The 18,455-nt window shown below is 47.6% G+C and overlaps 1 protein-coding gene across 2 annotated transcripts in view; it reads right to left on the bottom strand.

Moving 5' to 3' along the window:
* Positions 1–18,455, bottom strand: part of LOC138566825 (diamine acetyltransferase 1-like) — a 355,000-nt gene that overhangs the window by 18,660 nt on the left and 317,885 nt on the right. For both annotated transcript variants that reach the window (XM_069644517.1, XM_069644511.1), the window contains exon 6: positions 3,239–3,279. In XM_069644517.1, the coding sequence (XP_069500618.1) occupies positions 3,239–3,279 (41 nt within the window). The remainder of the gene's footprint in view (positions 1–3,238; positions 3,280–18,455) is intronic.

The raw sequence follows: 18,455 nt of genomic DNA, 5'->3' as shown, positions 1-18,455 counted from the left end.
TGTGACCTTGCCCATAATACAGTCAAGAAGACTATTGAGAGCTGCATCAGATTCTGATGACTATGAGGTGCGGATGTCTGCCTGCGTCCTTCTTAAAACACTATACACTGTAGATTTCCTGCCGGGGCAGTAGGCTGCTGGATCCTTTTGCAATGTGGAACAGTCATTGAACACAAGGCTTGGAGCAACCCTGTTAGGCCCTGCAAGTAGGAGCCATTTTCCCAGAAAATTGTATATACAGTGAAGGCTCCCGGCGTGCTGGGCTCCCGATTGAGTTGATGTGTCCCCTATTATTACACTTTGGTTATAAAGTTTTGTGCTCCTGGACTGTCTGCACTCGGCACCTGCTGTCCCGCAGGAACATCCCTGATTGGACTAGGCACTTTGTCAGACCCTGTGATCAAAGGGAGTTCAAGATTTCTCATGAATTTTCTAGAATCCATGCTGTTGTACTTGCAGGGTTTCATGTCCTTAGACGACTTTGGCTGTGGTTTCCCAGCCTTTTTGTTCTTAACCTGCATCACAGTGCCTGACACAATGCCAATAGGATAACTACGCGGGGGGAGGTAGAGCCCTGTGTTCTGGCCAACTTTGTCACCAATGGTGAGAGGTCTACCTGGGGGACACAGCTTCCATCACTGGCGGCGAGTGCATTGAGCCCTGCCCCACACCCCTTGTCTCATTGGGAGTCAATACAACCCTTTTGGGTACCAAACCCTCATTTACCAAGGGGCCCTGCAAGGGATCGTCAGCCTCCTTCCTAGGCTGGCACCACCATGGCCCTTGGAACAAAAAGCGAATGTTTCCTCATTATTCGAGGTGATCTGCTTTTAATGGCCTCTTAACATGGCAGTGTTGATTTTAAGTTCAGCTGAAATGACGTGGCTGTCGCAGCAGCTGTCAAATGGGCACCTGTGAACTCTGGACCTGCTCTGTACCACTGGGGAGCAGGCGCTGCAGATCAGAATACGGATTCAGCAGGACACGGGTGTACACTATGCTTTTGGCCAGGAGCTTGGGAAAGGAGATCTGGTTTCTTTCTACGCTGTTGCCGGATGGTAATTTGTCACGCCGGATCACATTTAACAATCGGGCCCAGCCCAGCCCTGTCTCACACGGGTCCAAACCGTTTCCTAGAGTCCCACCCAATAGAGGAGATCAGATATAAGCCAAGCAGCTTATGCAGATTGTGTGGGTTGTTATAGAAGGAGCCAGAAAGTGGTGTTTTGTTGCAACTGGTGAGTGAGTGGAGATTAGGGGGAGAGGAGATTCTGGAGGAGAATGGAGATTAGAGGGGAGGAGTAGAATGAGACATTGGAAGTTGGATGGTGAACATCCAGAGGAAGGAGGTGGTGAAGAATGTTTGAAGGGTGTAGAGCAAGAATCCAGAGGTGGAGAAGGCGATATCTGAGACATAGTAAAAGAGGATGAGGAGGGTGAGAGTGAAAGCAGCTAGTCTTCATAAGAGGTTTCTGGTGGACCAGGTCAGTCCTAGGCAGGAATTAGATGTGGGAAGAGGTATGAAGTGGTGTATTTTCACCACGTGTGGGCAAATATTTCAGGTTTAGAGAGGTTGTGAGTGACACAGGAACCTAGAAGAGGGCGATGGCCATGTTCAGGAACCTACATGAAGAATACACAGGCTGGTCTAGAATGCAGGAGCTGGGCAAGAAATTGAAATTGAATCGTCAGTGACCTGCTTCGAGAAATTCAGCATCTGATGGAAGTGAGCTACGTGGGCTGGCAAGCGGACCTGTACCTCTGGCTTGTTAAATAGTCATTGGGTACATGATCCCGCAGCTAGCTGGCTCACTGCCTTAAGGAGAGAAGAAAGGACTATGACTTTATTTAATTCACCAAAAATGTAGGGAATTAACAACGCAATTTTGTGACAATAAACAACACGTGAAAACGGAACTTCCAGTGTCCACCTCATTGTGGCCCGCTCAGCTTTGTGGCATGGACCGCACATATATAGAAAAGAAACTAAAACTGCCTCAAGCTGTATGGAGCTTTACTTGCTTTGGGAGGTGATTGGGTGACCGCTGCTAGAAACCTTTCTTCACATCTGTGGCTCTAAAATCCATGTCCGTGTCCTCTCAAGGTGCAGGACTATGGGGACATGCTGATGACCAAACAATACAAGGCTAGGAAAATCAATTCCTGCCTTCCGATGTACCTATAAACTGCCCATGTCTTAGCCTTAGACTCAATTCATTCAATGCAGTTATCTTACTGGGCCCGCTTATGGAAAAATAAGAACCATAATTCCCCCATTATATCATTTATGATTTAATGAACTCAGACTTTGGTTTGCATAGTAACTAACTGACTGACATTTATTCAAGGAATAAGCCCTGAGCCACGGGGACATTACCTAGTCGGGTAAAGCCCTGGGGTGCATAGTTTGCTCGGGCATTAATGAAGGCCCCGGGGTGTTACCTGGCTCAGTAATGCCCCTGCAGCGAGGGGCTTATTGCTATTATTACCCCGGCCCATAAAACGGGGGTACTAAATGTTTTTTTTTTCTGTTCTGAAGCACTGGTTTTTCGGAACAAAATTTTAAAAAAAATTAAAAAAAAATATTACGCCTGGGAAGGGAAAACTGAGTCCGTTTTAACTTTCCATGGTGGCTATTGAACATTTAAATAAAAAAAAAAAAAATGGCCGCCATGGAAAGGAAGAAGGGACTACATGTAGTCCCTTCTTCCTTTCCATGATGGCCGGTCCCGTATAGGGAGCGGAGGCGCTGGGGACAGACGTGCTCTCAACGCGCCCGCTTCCGAAATAGACCACAAAGAAGGTAAGTGGGGTTGGGAGGGCCGCAAGGGGATTGTTTGGATTGGGGGGGAGGGAAAACACTTACTTCGATCCATGGCGGGGTAAGATGGCAGCCTTGAGTGGAGTGGTGGCTCAGAGTGGGATTACCCCGTTCCGAGACTCCTCATTGGCTGAGTGGCTGCCACACACCCCCACCGGGGACATGAAGGAACGTAGTGGGGAGATGGATTACCGGTGGGGTAAAGCCCAGGTGATGGCCAATCAGATTCATTGTTACATTGTGATTGAACCTCGCCGGGTACTAATAAGCAATCATCCTATAATTGAGTTGGAATCTGTCCTCTACAGCAGGATTAAATGTAAAAACCTAACGCATAAATGTCTCTTTACATTGAATGAATAAGTAGAATCACAATTCCGAAGCAAAACAACAAAGTAAATAGTCTGAAGGGCTCACCTTAGCCAGTGTTCTCAGTAAAACTGTCCCAATTCCATTTCCTGTTTCAAATAATGAGAGAAAACTGATTAGACTAGCAGTTCTTCTAAATCAATAACTCATTTACCACTGGGGAAATTGCATGCTGCAACATTGCGCTTCATTCCAAAGGCACCACTCACACACTTGAACCTTAATAAGAAATGGCGTTCTCCAGTGATCCGTATAATAGTGCAATTGTTTTTTTTTTTTATTTGTAAAGCACCTAAGCCTGTGGGCGTCAGGGCACTGTTGTGAAAGAAGTTACACACAAGAATAAAAACTGTAACAATCCGTTAGTGTCCAGAGGCATGCAGCGTCACCCACTAGTAAACAAGACTTTACAGGGTCAGGCTCTGCTAATTCAAGCAGTGACAATAACCTTTATGTACTTTGATGTCAGTGTCCAATCACAGAGACCATTAAATGTCGTGCTCCAATCGTCAAGTGACAGAGAATTAAAAGGCTTCATCTTGGTGGCATTTGCTCTTTCGAGCTGTTTAAGTGGATGAAAATAAGTCACAGGGATACAGTATACCTAGCCTCCTCGCACAACCTGCAGAGGCCATAAAGGCCTCCTCACACAACCTGCAGAGGCCATAAAGGCCTCCTCACACAACCTGCAGAGGCCATAAAGGCCTCCTCACACAACATACAGAGGCCATAAAGGCCTCCTCACACAACCTGCAGAGGCCATCAGACATGATAAAGGCTTCCTCACACAACCTACAAGGCCATAAAGGCCTCCTCACACAACCTGCAGAGGCCACCGGACACGATAAAGGCTTCCTCACACAACTACAGAGGCCACCGGACATGATAAAGGCCTCCTCGCACAACCTACAGAGGCCATAAAGGCCTCCTCACACAACATACAGAGGCCATAAAGGCCTCCTCACACAACCTGCAGAGCCCATCAGACATGATAAAGGCTTCCTCACACAACCTACAAGGCCATAAAGGCCTCCTCACACAACCTGCAGAGCCCATCGGACACAATAAAGGCCTCCTCACACAACATGCAGAGCCCATCGGACATGATAAAGGCCTCCTCACACAACCTATAGAGGCCATCGGACATGATAAAGGCCTCCTCACACAACCTGCAGAGCCCATCGGACATGATAAAGGCTTCCTCACACAACCTGCAGAGCCCATCGGACATGATAAAGGCCTCCTCACACAACCTACAGAGGCCATAAAGTCCTCCTCGCACAACCTACAGAGGCCATCAGACATGATAAAGGCCTCCTCACACAACCTGCAGAGCCCATCGGACATGATAAAGGCTTCCTCACACAACCTGCAGAGCCCATCGGACATGATAAAGGCCTCCTCACACAACCTACAGAGCCATCAGACATGATAAAGGCTTCCTCACACAACTACAGAGGCCATCGGACATGATAAAGGCCTCCTCACACAACCTACACGATAAAGGCTTCCTCACACAACTACAGAGGCCACCGGACATGATAAAGGCCTCCTCACACAACCTACAAGGCCATAAAGGCCTCCTCACACAACCTGCAGAGGCCATCGGACACGATAAAGGCCTCCTCACACAACTACAAAGGCCATAAAGGCCTCCTCACACAACCTGCAGAGCCCATCGGACATGATAAAGGCCTCCTCACACAACCTACAGAGGCCATCAGACGTGATAAAGGCCTCCTCGCACAACATACAGAGGCCATCAAACATGATAAAGGCTTCCTCACACAACCTGCAGAGCCCATTGGACATGATAAAGGCCTCCTCACACAACCTACAGAGGCCATCAGACGTGATAAAGGCCTCCTCGCACAACATACAGAGGCCATCAGACATGATAAAGGCCTCCTCACACAACCTACAGAGGCCATAAAGTCCTCCTCGCACAACCTACAGAGGCCATCAGACATGATAAAGGCCTCCTCACACAACCTGCAGAGCCCATCGGACATGATAAAGGCTTCCTCACACAACCTGCAGAGTACATCAGACATGATAAAGGCCTCCTCACACAACCTACAGAGGCCATCAGACATGATAAAGGCTTCCTCACACAACTACAGAGGCCATCGGACATGATAAAGGCCTCCTCACACAACCTACACGATAAAGGCTTCCTCACACAACTACAGAGGCCACCGGACATGATAAAGGCCTCCTCACACAACCTACAAGGCCATAAAGGCCTCCTCACACAACCTGCAGAGGCCATCGGACACAATAAAGGCCTCCTCACACAACTACAAAGGCCATAAAGGCCTCCTCACACAACCTGCAGAGCCCATCGGACATGATAAAGGCCTCCTCACACAACCTACAGAGGCCATCAGACGTGATAAAGGCCTCCTCGCACAACATACAGAGGCCATCAGACATGATAAAGGCCTCCTCACACAACCTACAGAGGCCATAAAGTCCTCCTTGCACAACCTACAGAGGCCATCAGACATGATAAAGGCCTCCTCACACAACCTACAGAGGCCATAAAGGCCTCCTCACACAACCTACAGAGGACATCGGACATGATAAAGGCCTCCTCACACAACCTACAGAGCCCATCGGACATGATAAAGGCTTCCTCACACAACCTGCAGAGCCCCTCGGACATGATAAAGGCCTCCTCGCACAACCTGCAGAGCCCCTCGGACATGATAAAGGCCTCCTCACACAACATACAGAGGCCATCAGACATGATAAAGGCTTCCTCACACAACCTGCAGAGCCCATTGGACATGATAAAGGCCTCCTCACACAACCTACAGAGGCCATCAGACGTGATAAAGGCCTCCTCGCACAACATACAGAGGCCATCAGACATGATAAAGGCCTCCTCACACAACCTACAGAGGCCATAAAGTCCTCCTCGCACAACCTACAGAGGCCATCAGACATGATAAAGGCCTCCTCACACAACCTACAGAGGCCATAAAGGCCTCCTCACACAACCTACAGAGGACATCGGACATGATAAAGGCCTCCTCACACAACCTACAGAGCCCATCGGACATGATAAAGGCTTCCTCACACAACCTGCAGAGCCCCTCGGACATGATAAAGGCCTCCTCACACAACATACAGAGGCCATCAGACATGATAAAGGCCTCCTCGCACAACCTGCAGAGGCCATCAGACATGATAAAGGCCTCCTCACACAACCTAAATAGGCCATCAGACATGATAAAGGCCTCCTCACAGAACCTGCAGAGCCCATCGGACATGATAAAGGCCTCCTCACACAACCTACAGAGGCCATCAGACATGATAAAGATTAAGACACTGTCAATGTAAGTGTGACTGACAACCACCAAGTGAAGATTTTGTAGTTAGTTCTCCCAAGTGTTTGCGCAGAAAGGAACATGCTTTACTGTCTCTTAGTTACATAGTATAGATGAGAAGCAGGAGAGAAGATCTACAGGCCTCCACCCTGGTTCCCTGCCCAGCTCCAAGTCCCAGCCGTCAGTCCCTGGAACACTCAGGTGCCCCAACACTCAAGCTCCACTTGAGCATTCCACTAGGCCCTGCACACACACATACAATCAATCAATCAATCACAACATCCAGGATACTACAAAAAGTCAATAAGGAAACATTTAAATCAGATGAAAGTGCTTGACTCGAGGCCTTTGAACTACAAGACGATTACCTTTCATGCCCACAACACGACATTGGCTAGCTGGTCTCATTACAGAAAGGGACCACCCATAGACAAACCAGGGCAAAATAAAGCATCTGTCCAAGTTGATAGACCCTATCATCTCTGCAAAGAATGACAAGAAATAACAGACCTGTTTCTACAAGATGTTGATTCGATGGTTCAGTGTAGCTTAAATCTTTGCGCACAGAGAGCAAGGGGGCATGGCTGAAACATGCCTACTTGGCATCCTGAATGATCATCAACATACTGTTGACTTGTTTGAGCTATATTCTTAACTAGCCTGGTATCAACATTGGTTCCACTGGCAAATCCTCCTCTACTGCCTCTACTGCAGGCATTGCAAGTGCTCATCAGTACAAGGAGATCTGACAGAAAGTCAACTTTGAGCCATGTTGTCTTAAACTCTGGACAATAAATATATAGTACAAAAAGAAAACGAGCTATGTTAACGCAGAGCGGAGGTTCACCTTCGACAGTAGGGGTAACGTACATGGCCTGAATGTGGTCCTTTGGCTATTGCCATGTTCTTCATGCTTAAAACAATTAATTGGTTTTCGTACTTAGACAACTGTGTGCAATGAGACCCACCTCTTCCCAGCCTCAGCTGGTCCTCTGGGACCTTTTTCTATAAATGGCCAACAGTCTTATTAATGATCCACGAGGAGGATCAATTTCATTGGCTCCATCCTAGATTGTGCCATTGCACCCGCCTTTCTTCCTCTTTATAGAGCTGTAGTTAACATTGGAGACACTGACATGTTCCCGACCCACTTTGATACCAGCTGGTGTTTCTAGAGGTTACAGGCATCCTGCATAGAACAGGTTTGGCATGCTAGGCCTGAAATGTGGCCACTCCAGCTTCATCTGGTGTGTCACTCGGACCAGACTCCTAAAACACATGTCACATGACAGTCTTCTGCTTTTCAGAAGATCACCTATGAACAGTCTATGAGACGGGTCAGATATTTCCTGCACATCTCACCTTGCCACAAAGAAAAATGACCATTATGAATCTTAAGGCCTACGGGCATGTGGCGCGGTATACACGAATGTTTAATAAATAAATTAATGATTTTGTGCTACTGAGTCATGAGAGGGTAGTCATGGGGAACATTGACAATACGACGACTCCATAATACATAATTAAAGAGATCAAACCCCCCCTGACCCACCACCTACGTTTCTATGCTGGTTGGCAGGGAATGGAGGATTTGAGGGTGGGTAGTTCCCTCATGTTCCCCGCTTGTGCCTAGCATTGCAGGCACATCCAATAGCCAACCGGAGGCTGCCAGCAAGCGCCTCTGTTCAGAGGTTCAACATCTTGCAATGTGTAGGCTCAGGGCGATTGGTAGTACCCTAGGAAGCAGGGGATCTCCCGTGTGTCTGCCCAGTGTCCACACACTCAAAGGCCACTTTTACACAACTGTGTGAATTGAATGGATAATCCGACCCAAAATCAACACAGATGTAGACATCATGCAATGCCTTTCCTTAATGGCATGGCCTAAACTACCACCAGCGACCTTGAAATGGTGACCTCCTAGTGCCATGGCAAGTGTTGAATATTACAATAGGGGACTCATCCCCACACAGCTCAAGTGAACACAATAGGTAATATTGTTTTAATCTCAGATCTCTTTTATGTACATGACGCAAAAAGAGAATACATTGTAAACAAATTGCCAGAATTACTCTGCTTGTGTGGGATATTTTGCTATGCATATTATGGGATGTGCATTATTTTAGTGCAACATGATAGCATTTGCTAATAAAACGTCAGACAGATGCCCCGGAAACATATACACCTCGTCAGATGCACCATTGAAAACCCACTTATTTGCGCATCTTTTGTGCAAATATTTGCGCTTTTTTGAGCACGGGGCGTTTTTTAATGTTTCCTTTAAGAATTTGTATGTCGGAATGTAGGGCATTGGCGGGAGTAGTGGACTGGGGTTCGCCTGGAAGGTATACTGAGGGGGTTGTATACATCCTCTTGCCGGCTAGCAAGTGGGGTTGGTGTCCAGTTTGAACAGTGTACTCTGATGGTTGGGTTTAGGGCGTTGCAGTGGAGGGAGCATTGGAGAAGAGGAGCGGAAGCGAAAGAAGGCGGGATGGTGCAGCAGGCGCAGCTGCGTAGGCAGTCTAGGGCCTGAGCGGACAAGGCCCAACCTACATCTGTAAATCCTCGGGAGGATAGCTCAGGGGCAACACGCTCCACTTGGAAGCAAGACGACACGGAGCAACACAGGTCGATTCCCGGGTCTGTGCTTGGAAATCTCAGGGTATGAAGCGCGTTTGCTCAGGGGCAAGACGCTCGCCTTGGAAACAAGACGACGCGGAGCAACACAGGTCGATTCCCAGGTCCGTGCTCAGAAACCTCAGGGGATTAAGTGCGTTATAAATGACCAATCATAATCATAATGCCCACTCAGCAGGGTGCTGTGTGGGCATTTACAGGTGTTAATGTCCCTGCAGTGTGCCCAACTAAATTAGCTTCCTTCAGTCCCCAAGTGCTTGACAATCCTGGCCATGCTCTGCCCAACAATATTAGCTTCAGACCCCACTTGTTAGACAATCCTGGCCACGCCTCTGCCAACAATATTAGCTTCAGACCCCACTTGTTAGACAATCCTGGCCACGCCTCTGGACAGAGGTGACGAAGGGAGTAACACTGTATTTGTATTTTATTTATTTATAGAGCTCTTACGCCTGAGAGCGGAACAAAGATATAGATTGGATAGAACGAGAGGGAGAGTTGGGGGAGGTATACTCCGCAAGAAATTGGCGGGTGAGTCTATCAATGGATTTGCAGACCAACCATGAGTAGGAATTTGAAAAGGGAACGATTTTGCTTGGAAAGCCGTTCAGTGCGGTTCGGCAGGTAGAGTTGGGGAGACCTGGGTAGGTTGTAAAGGGTGCATGTGGCAAGCTGAGAACCTTTTGTTTGTGGGAGAGAAGTAGAGAGAAAGACCAACATGTAGGCTCAAACAATAAGCCCGTTTGCTGAGAATGTGGGCAAAGCAGAGTTTTGGCCAAATTGGTGGATGAGGAGGGGTGGATCTTCCTTGTATTCAGAAGGCTCAGCCTGCCTGCAGTGGCCTTGGTCGTAATAAACGGATAGTCTTAGGTCACTGTCGAAGAAGCACGACATAGTGTGGAGTCCAGGGGAAAAGAGGTGGGAAATGGGAGGACGGGATTGGATTTGGAGGCAGAACCAAAGTTGACTTCCGTCTTTGAGGGGTAGTAGGCAGCAAAGTGACATCCGGCGTTGCATAGCTGTGAGATAGTGGGTGATGCATTCTTAGATGGCAGTGGTGAATAGATTCTGAGACAAAAATCTGAGTGTCTTTGGCAAACACGTGCTGAAGGATGAGATTAGTTTATCTAGGGAGGTTAAAGAGAAGTGGGTGGACGACTGATCATTGAGGCATGCCCACAAGAAGTGGTGCCGGGGAGGAGGTGTTGGATTTCCATGAGATGGAGTAGGAGCAGTCAGAGAGGTAGGAGGTCGTCCCGTTAAGAATGGCGTTGCTAAGGGAGATGAGTGGTCTAGCAGAAAGGATGATCCACAGTGTTAAAGGCTGCAGAGGGTATCTAGTCAATTCATCTAAACCCATACCATCTAATACCATTGCATCGAAATGTTTCCATCTAATGCATGTTTTTGGGGGGTAAAGGGTTAATTTTTGTTCAGGTGCAATTTAAAGGTAACAAAATTGGGGTTTTTTCGGGGGGAACCGCCCCAAAAGAAAATGCATTAGTTGGACATTTTTTAGATGGAAAAATGTCGATGGAATGGTATTAGATGAAATGACCATAAACCGCTGCAGAGAGATCAAGTAGAATAAGGATGCATGTAAGTGGTGGGAGGTGGTTAAAAATTTGGAGGCATGAATGAGAGTACCTCCAGTTCGGGGTTTTCTTCGCGATCCTAATTGGAGGGTGTGTCAAAAAACGCGACTAAAGACAACTCGTTCAAAGATTTTGGGGCAGTGGGGCAGGCGAAAGACAGGTATGTAGAAACAAAGATTGTTTGAGTCGGTGGAGGATTTCTTCAGTGTGAGAAGGGCTGCGGCTACTTTGTAGCAGGCAAACAAGACGCCTGTAGGGAGAGTGGAGATTGAAGAGGTGAGAGATAGAAGGAGGTGACAGGTATACGTTATTTGTAATACAAAGAGGGTTAAAAGGAGCACAGGATTAGTTGGCTGTGTGGAAAGGAAGAGAAGTGGAATAGTGAGACTAGGGTAAATCATTCGACTTTGAGCCATCCATTTGTTAGACGTGAGGATCCTACCCATAGCAAGAAAAACCCTACAGCTATCAATGCCTGATGCATTGTAGATTACATTTCTCATGGTTCCAGGCTGTGTGGCTTTCCTAAACTTCAGAGGGTGCATGCATGCATGTTCCACTGCTGCAAAATGAAAAATTGATGGCATGTAATTTGAATTTTCTGTGAATTATCAAATAAATGCATCCTAAAGCATATCTCCATCTTCTGGCCAGGTGGCTCTGAGCAAATCATGGATCACCAAATCCAGGTCGATCAAGGTCTTCAAGAAAACGAAGAGCAGGTCCCACTCGCAGAATAGTCCCCGTGGTGTATGCCACCCGTATCATAAGGGGGAAGATTTAGGGGCATTCTTTATTCATTTCAAACGAACAGCCACCCACATTAATTTTGATGACAGTTTAAAAACATGTTATCTGGCCCTGTTACTAAAGGGGCGACATACAAGGATCATGCCAAAATGTCAATCCACAAGGGATAACCCCCTTTTCTGAAATAAAAAGGGACCTCTTAGAATGGGTGGGACAGGCCGGGGCTTTTTATAGGCTGACATTTCGGGACCTTCAATTACTTCAAATGAAATCCCCCCTTGAATTAGCAAACCAGCTCCAAAATCGTCTTACCCAATGGCTGGGAAGAAAACCACTGCCAAAAGTTTTGGAAGCACTGGCTTTAGAGCAGTTCATAAGTGCCCTACCCTCATCTCTTCAGCGAGGTATACCACAACACCCCCAGCCCTGACTGGAGACCGCCATCAGACTTCTCAGGCCCATGCAGAGGCCTCCAAATCGCTTAAAAATACAAGTAAAATGGTAGAGCCAAGAAAAGAATTTAGAACTTCCCCAAGGGTCCCACCCCATGAGAAAACCCACAGACTCGAGAGAACGTCTTCTCGAGATGTTCCTACCAAGGAAGAGAACCAAAAAAGAACCCCATGTGTGCCGGTAACCAAATCTCGACAACCCACGAGATAAAAGTAACTGGGCGATTCAAACCACCTTTTTCGGTTTGTCTCATCTGTTTCTCTTGTGGAGAAAAAGTGCATCTCGCCCGGTTCTGTCCTAAAAACATTTCTGACGAACCTATGGGAATAGGCTAGGATGGGGAGCATGCTCTGCAAGACCCTCCCCAGGGGTCTGGGCAAATGGAGCCTCACTGGGAGTGACTACCTTTTAGGGGACAAGGAACTCTCCAGTCTATCCACAGTATCTGGTTATATGAGCCTTCCAGAAAGAATATCTCTTTAAGAAGTGATCAGTATATAACTGGGACTAGTGGATCACAAGAGGAGAGTGAGTACGGTGCGGAGGGGAAGCTACCTAGCATAAGCACGCCTTGCAGAGGCAGACCAGGATGAATCCGCGGAACCCGCTGCAGTTTGAAAAGCAAAGTACGCCAGCTGAAGATACCAGAGTGCCCAGCGAAGCAGACAAAGGGGAAACTGTTGTGAAGATGGGGAGAGAAAACCTGTCTGATGTGGTGGCGTGACCACGACCATCCTGTGGTGGACCAGACGCCTGACTAATGATGCTGGGACCAGTACAGCAGGGAGCAGTGACCACTCCCACCCGCCAGCCTCCCTCAACTAGAGCAGCCAACCAAGACGCAAGGAACGGAACATTGAAGAAACCCAAGACCCGAGAACATGAAGCAGTTTATTGAGCGAGTGCCGAGCTCCACGAGGTCACATTGGATAAACAAAGGTACAGGGGTATACAGAAGAGGCGGGAGGCTCCCGGGCAATCTATTGAAAGTAGAGGAACGCATGAAAGGCCTGAGGGTGATATTCGAACATTAAACCCGAATAAATCGATATTTTAGAAGCAAATAATGTGCTTGACAATTAAGGCTGAGTGGGAAACAGAGGAAAGGTGGAAACAAATACCCTGGGAAGAGAGGAAACAACCACTGGAGTTCAGTCTTGAGTAGGGGAAAGCACTCCATATACAAGTGCAATAAGAAATTTGAAACTGCCAAGTGAATTAAATAACGAGCAAGACGCCAGTAGATAAAACCCAAGAGAGGAGGATTCCTAACACAAATCAAATCTTAGAAAAGTTGGATCTCAAGAACATGAGAAGCCTGAGAGCAACGTCAAGACTGTGAGACAGTATCTTCAGGAGAATCTTCTAAAGCAAAACACTGCTGACAGTAAAAGACAGACGAACAGTTGGGATGAGCTACAAGAACTTATGAAGGAAACTCCAAGCGAGAAGATCAGCACAAGCAACATCTTTATAAAACAGAGACAGTTTGTTCATTGACAATATCAGGAGCTGAGATAAAGCCGCAGGCAAGAAAGCACAAAGGGAAACGACCAGGACATGAGACATTCGTTTGGGCGACTTGCTTGTACTAGTGTCAGGGTCAGGTAGAGTTAGGTTTAGGATGAGGACATTTAGTTTGGACTTCCTGACAACAGACGAGCACCTGTAGTTACTTTAGTAAGGCAGGGAAACTCCTCTGGCAATAGGGAGAGCTAGGCCCTTTCTTCATAATTTCATTAAAAGAAATTCAACATATCCAAAGTGTGTCCGACTCCTCCTTCCGATCCGCCACAACACCCTCTGCACTAATGAAATTCCCAATTGTGAAAAAAACTTGTTTCATGTTTCCTGTACCCGGCCAAATGAAATTAGTTTGGCAGGAAGATATACAGGGTGTTTAAGCAAACCCGCCTTGAAGGCACTACATCACATCTCAAAATGCATACACATTTCGAAGGTGGGACCAGTGAACGGAGGACAGGATAAGTAAAATATGATCACATTTTTGATGGCCTACTACCAAGCGTGCAGCGGTATGGAAAGTTGAGCAGAAATGCTTTAAAGAGTATTTTAGGTCATCCATAAGGAGAGCATTTCCTCCTTCAATACAGAATAAAACCAAAGCGTGTACTACGGTCAAAATTAGAAGGTTTTGAAAGGTTTAATACAACGAACTAAAGAAATGTGATACATTGCAACTTGGGTTTTCTAATTGACAGGGATAGTTACGAAACGTTTACTGTCTGACCAAAAGCCCAATGACTGGGAAAAGAAACAAGAAGAAGAGAAGTCCTCCTTCTGCCGAGGATAATAAACAAATATTAGATTGCACCCACGCTGGAAGCAAAGAAGGAACTCAGTGTTGGAAGAATTCCTCTTCAGGTGTGCAGCCAGCATCCAGGATGCAATTTGATTTAAGCAATCCCCAGGCAGGATTTGTTCTCTAATGATACACTGTGATCTGCCAGTCAAAAGTGAAGCGAACCCCTTTAGAACAGAACCTCCAAAGCCCATGTGCGAAGACAGATTCTCAAGGAGAGCCCAATGGTTCATGATATCAAAAGCAGCTAAAAGGGCAAGAAGCATGAACAAACGGGAGCCCCCCATCTGTTAGGCCGGAGCGTCCTATGAAATGATGGAGCGTACACCAGCTTGGATATACACGTCTTACTTTATTCTCTAACAAAACGTAACTAACTTTAGCGCCTTCTCCTCCCCCTGGTCAGGGGAGCTCATCGTGATCAGGGGTTGGGTGGACCACTTATTTTACAAGAGTGAGTGGTGCTTGTCACTTGCCGCGTCAGTGACTGTAGTGGGGGTGTCCCCCGGTGGTGATAGATATAGCCTGGGATATGCTGCTGGGCTGTGGGCTGGCGTGTGCCTGCTGCTGGCAAAATGGGTGTGGTGGTACGTTCAGGGGGGGCGCCACCCACCTGTAAAGTGGAACTGCTTACACCAGCCGCTGGCAGGCTGCCGCGTGGCTCCAAATGGCGTGTCTGCGGTAGCTGAGCTTGTTGGTTGTTGCAGGAAATGGGACGCCGGGCCCAGGGCCCGGACCACTGCCGCATGGAAAATGAATCTGCCGGAGGAGGAGTACACCGCAAACCGGGATCGGGACTGGTAGTAGAGGGAACAGGGCCCGGGATCAGGTGCCTGCCTTGTGAGGTGAGGCAGAGTGCCTGGCTCGTGTGTCTGCCGGAGGAGGACTACAGCGTGACCCGGGATCGGGTCTGCTAGTATTAGAAACAGGGCCCGGGATCGGGTGCCTGCCTTTGGACGGGTGCAGGGACCAAGCTGTCATGAAAGGAGGTTCATGGAAGATGTGGTCCCGGTGGAAACTCCGCTAGTCCTGTTTCTATCTCTCTGCAACTATGTATCTCTTCCCCTTTAAATGCAGGGAAGCCACGCCCCCTCAGTGCGTTGCAACTGTGTTGCGGTTTCCTCGCTCTCTGGTTCTCTCGTAGTTCCAGCCCTCCTTCGTTTCTTCCTGAAAGCCCTCCGTAGCGTTCCTTCCAGAGCTCATTTCTTCCTGCCTGTCTACTGTTGTTACCTTTATCTGCATGCAGTAATTCGAGGGTTTCTGACATTGTTTACTTTCACTTTCCGTCGCAGCGCTCGCCGCTTTTCTTACTCTGCCTCTTTCAGTCCCCTTTGATTACCTTACCTTCCTTACAGGAGTTCCCAGGTATCCTGACCACTTTGCTCCCGTTTCGGTGCCTTCATTCTGGGGGTAAGAAGTTTCCCACTTGCAGGGGTTTCTTTTTTACACGTTAGTACGGTGACCTTGTGCGCTTGTACCATTCTCTCTCTCTTAAACCAACTTAACCTCCTTCTATCTTTTCCCCCTGGTATTTTCCTTGGTTTCCTTTCTCCTTCTATTTTTCCACCGAAGTTTCATCTTCCTGTTTCTGGTACTCTTCCGCCCTCCATTTTTTCTTCAGAACCACAATTCCCAGTTTGCATCTTGCCTTCAGAGTTTTGTATCTTCTTCGTCTGCTGGATCTCCATCACACCAGCCTTCAGGATCAGATTTGCAGAAAGAATAGTTACTTTTCAACTTACCTGATTTATTCAAGTCATTCTACTGGATCGGACAAGCCATCACCTCCACACCTTCTTGCCATTCCATCTATAGGGGTTTTTTGTGCCACAGGCTTTTTCCCCTCTGTGGTCTGCACAGGGGGATTGTCATTTCTGTCTGTGACTGTTACTCAGCACGACAATTGTGGCGAGCTCCCGGAACAGACCTTACCTCTTCACAAAAAAAGGAACGCCTGATCTCTCGGCAACGACTCGTTCCGGATCCGCCCTCTCCTCCGGCGAATCGGATCTCGAAGCACAGGTGAGCCCCACTTTTGATGACAGTTTGCAACGCCAAAAGATGGCTACGGCAGAACAGGTCCAGGAGTTGCTGAACCTAGTTCAGACCCTGTCTATGGAAGTACAGGGGGTTAAGGCTGAAAATGCAACTCTTCGCCAGATAGTCGCTGCCAGCGACGCCCACCATACTGATCTTCCACCCTTGTCTTTAGCAGTTGGGAAGTTTGATGGAGCACCCAAGAGAGTCAAGGAGTTCCTGGATGCCTGTATGGTATATTTCACATTTAGACCGGCTACCTACGCTTCGGATCGCATCAGAGTGGGGATTCTCGTCTCTAACATGACTGGAAATGCCCTGGCCTGTTCCACCCCATTGGTTACATCCAATAATCCGATTCTACAAGACAACGCCTTCACTACGCTTTTTCGACAGACTTTTGAGAGACAAGAGATCGGAATCGCAGCCAGCGAAGCCTTGTTTGATATTAAACAGGGTACAATGGATCTTTTGTCATATATCTCGAGTTTCAAACGACTGGCTGCAGAAGTAGATTGGCCTGAACCAGTCCAATATACAGCCTTCAGAAGGGGCTTGCATGAGGATCTGAAAGACGAGTTGGCGCGAGTACCCAGACCTACTACTTTGGCTGATCTTTTTACGCTGGTACTCCAAATCGAATACAGGATATCGGAGCGTAGATCTGAGAAAAAGAAGAGTCGAAACCCAATGTTACCTGTATCCGGATCTCCTTCATTCCTACCCCTATCTTCAAACCGTACTGGTGACGAACCGATGCAAATCGGCACGGCCAGGGGACTTTTGTCATCTACAGAACGAAGCCGACGCCGGGACAAGGGTTTATGTCTTTACTGTGCCTCTGATTCTCACCTGTTGAGGGATTGTCCTGAGGTTCCTCCACGGCGTCGGGGAAACGACGGACCCCGGTCTTAGAAGGAGCCGCTTACCGGGGTTCAGTCAAAGGCTCATCTTGTGCACAAACATCAGGAGAGGACTCTCGCCTCATGGTTCTTCAAGCAACCATATCCAAGAAGAACCAACAAAAAAAAATGTCTTAGCCCTTATTGACAGTGGAGCTGCAGGAAACTTCATTGATATCCATTGGGCCAAACAAGAAGGCATTCATCTTGTTGATAAACCGGAAGAACAGAAGGTAGAAGGTGTGGATGGCCGTCCGTTAAGTTCTGGACCCATTGTTCAGGCTACAGTGGACCTTCGGCTTTGTATCTCCCATCATCATGAAACCCTCACTTTTGATGTTATAAGAGCAGCTCACTTCCCAATCATTCTGGGAATTCCGTGGCTTCGCAGACACAACCCGACGATCAACTGGTCTCTTAACACCCTGAAATTTGAATCCGAGTACTGTGATCAACGATGCAGAGTTTTCCGAAGCGAGGTTTCCAACAAGATGAAAGAAGCTGTGGTGACTTTTCCGTCCTTCTCATCAGATTCACTTTCAGTCCATAATATCCATTCTATCTTCCAAGAGTTTGTCGACGTATTCGAAGACAAGTTACCTAAGACTTTGCCTCCACACAGACCCGAGGACTGTGCAATTGACATTCTGCCTGGCTCTTTGGTCCCATTTGGACGCATGTTTTCTTTAACCATTCCTGAAAAACAAGCACTAAGAGAGTATTTAGACCAAAACCTTCAAAACGGTCTCATCCGACCTTCTAAGTCTCCAGCTGGGGCGTCTCTATTTTTTATTTCCAAGAATGATTCGAAAGAATTACGTCCTTGTATTGACTATAGGGGCCTGAATAAAATCACAGTGAAGGATCGCTACCCAATGCCTCTAATAAGGGATATATTGGAAGCCGTAGAAGGATCACGCTTGTTCAGCAAACTTGACCTCAGAGGTGCCTACCACCTTCTCAGGATTAAAGAAGGGGACGAATGGAAGACGGCGTTCCGTACTCCCTTTGGACTGTACGAATACCGGGTGATGCCCTTCGGTCTAGTCAACGCCCCGGCAGCCTTTCAGAGGTTTATGGACCACCTTTTTGCTGACCTCCTGTTTGTCTCAGTTATTATATACTTAGATGACATCCTGGTTTTTTCACGAAACCCTCACCAACATCAGGCTCATCTCACGGAGGTCATGCAGCGATTAAGACGTCATCAGCTGTTTGCAAAACCGGAGAAAT

This window comes from Ambystoma mexicanum, chromosome 1p, assembly GCF_040938575.1.
Source record: "Ambystoma mexicanum isolate Mex_15411 chromosome 1p, UKY_AmexF1_1, whole genome shotgun sequence".
In the NCBI taxonomy this organism is placed as follows: domain Eukaryota; kingdom Metazoa; phylum Chordata; class Amphibia; order Caudata; family Ambystomatidae; genus Ambystoma; species Ambystoma mexicanum.
Note: the sequence above shows the minus strand (reverse complement) of the source record. Positions and strands in the feature narration are given on the sequence as shown.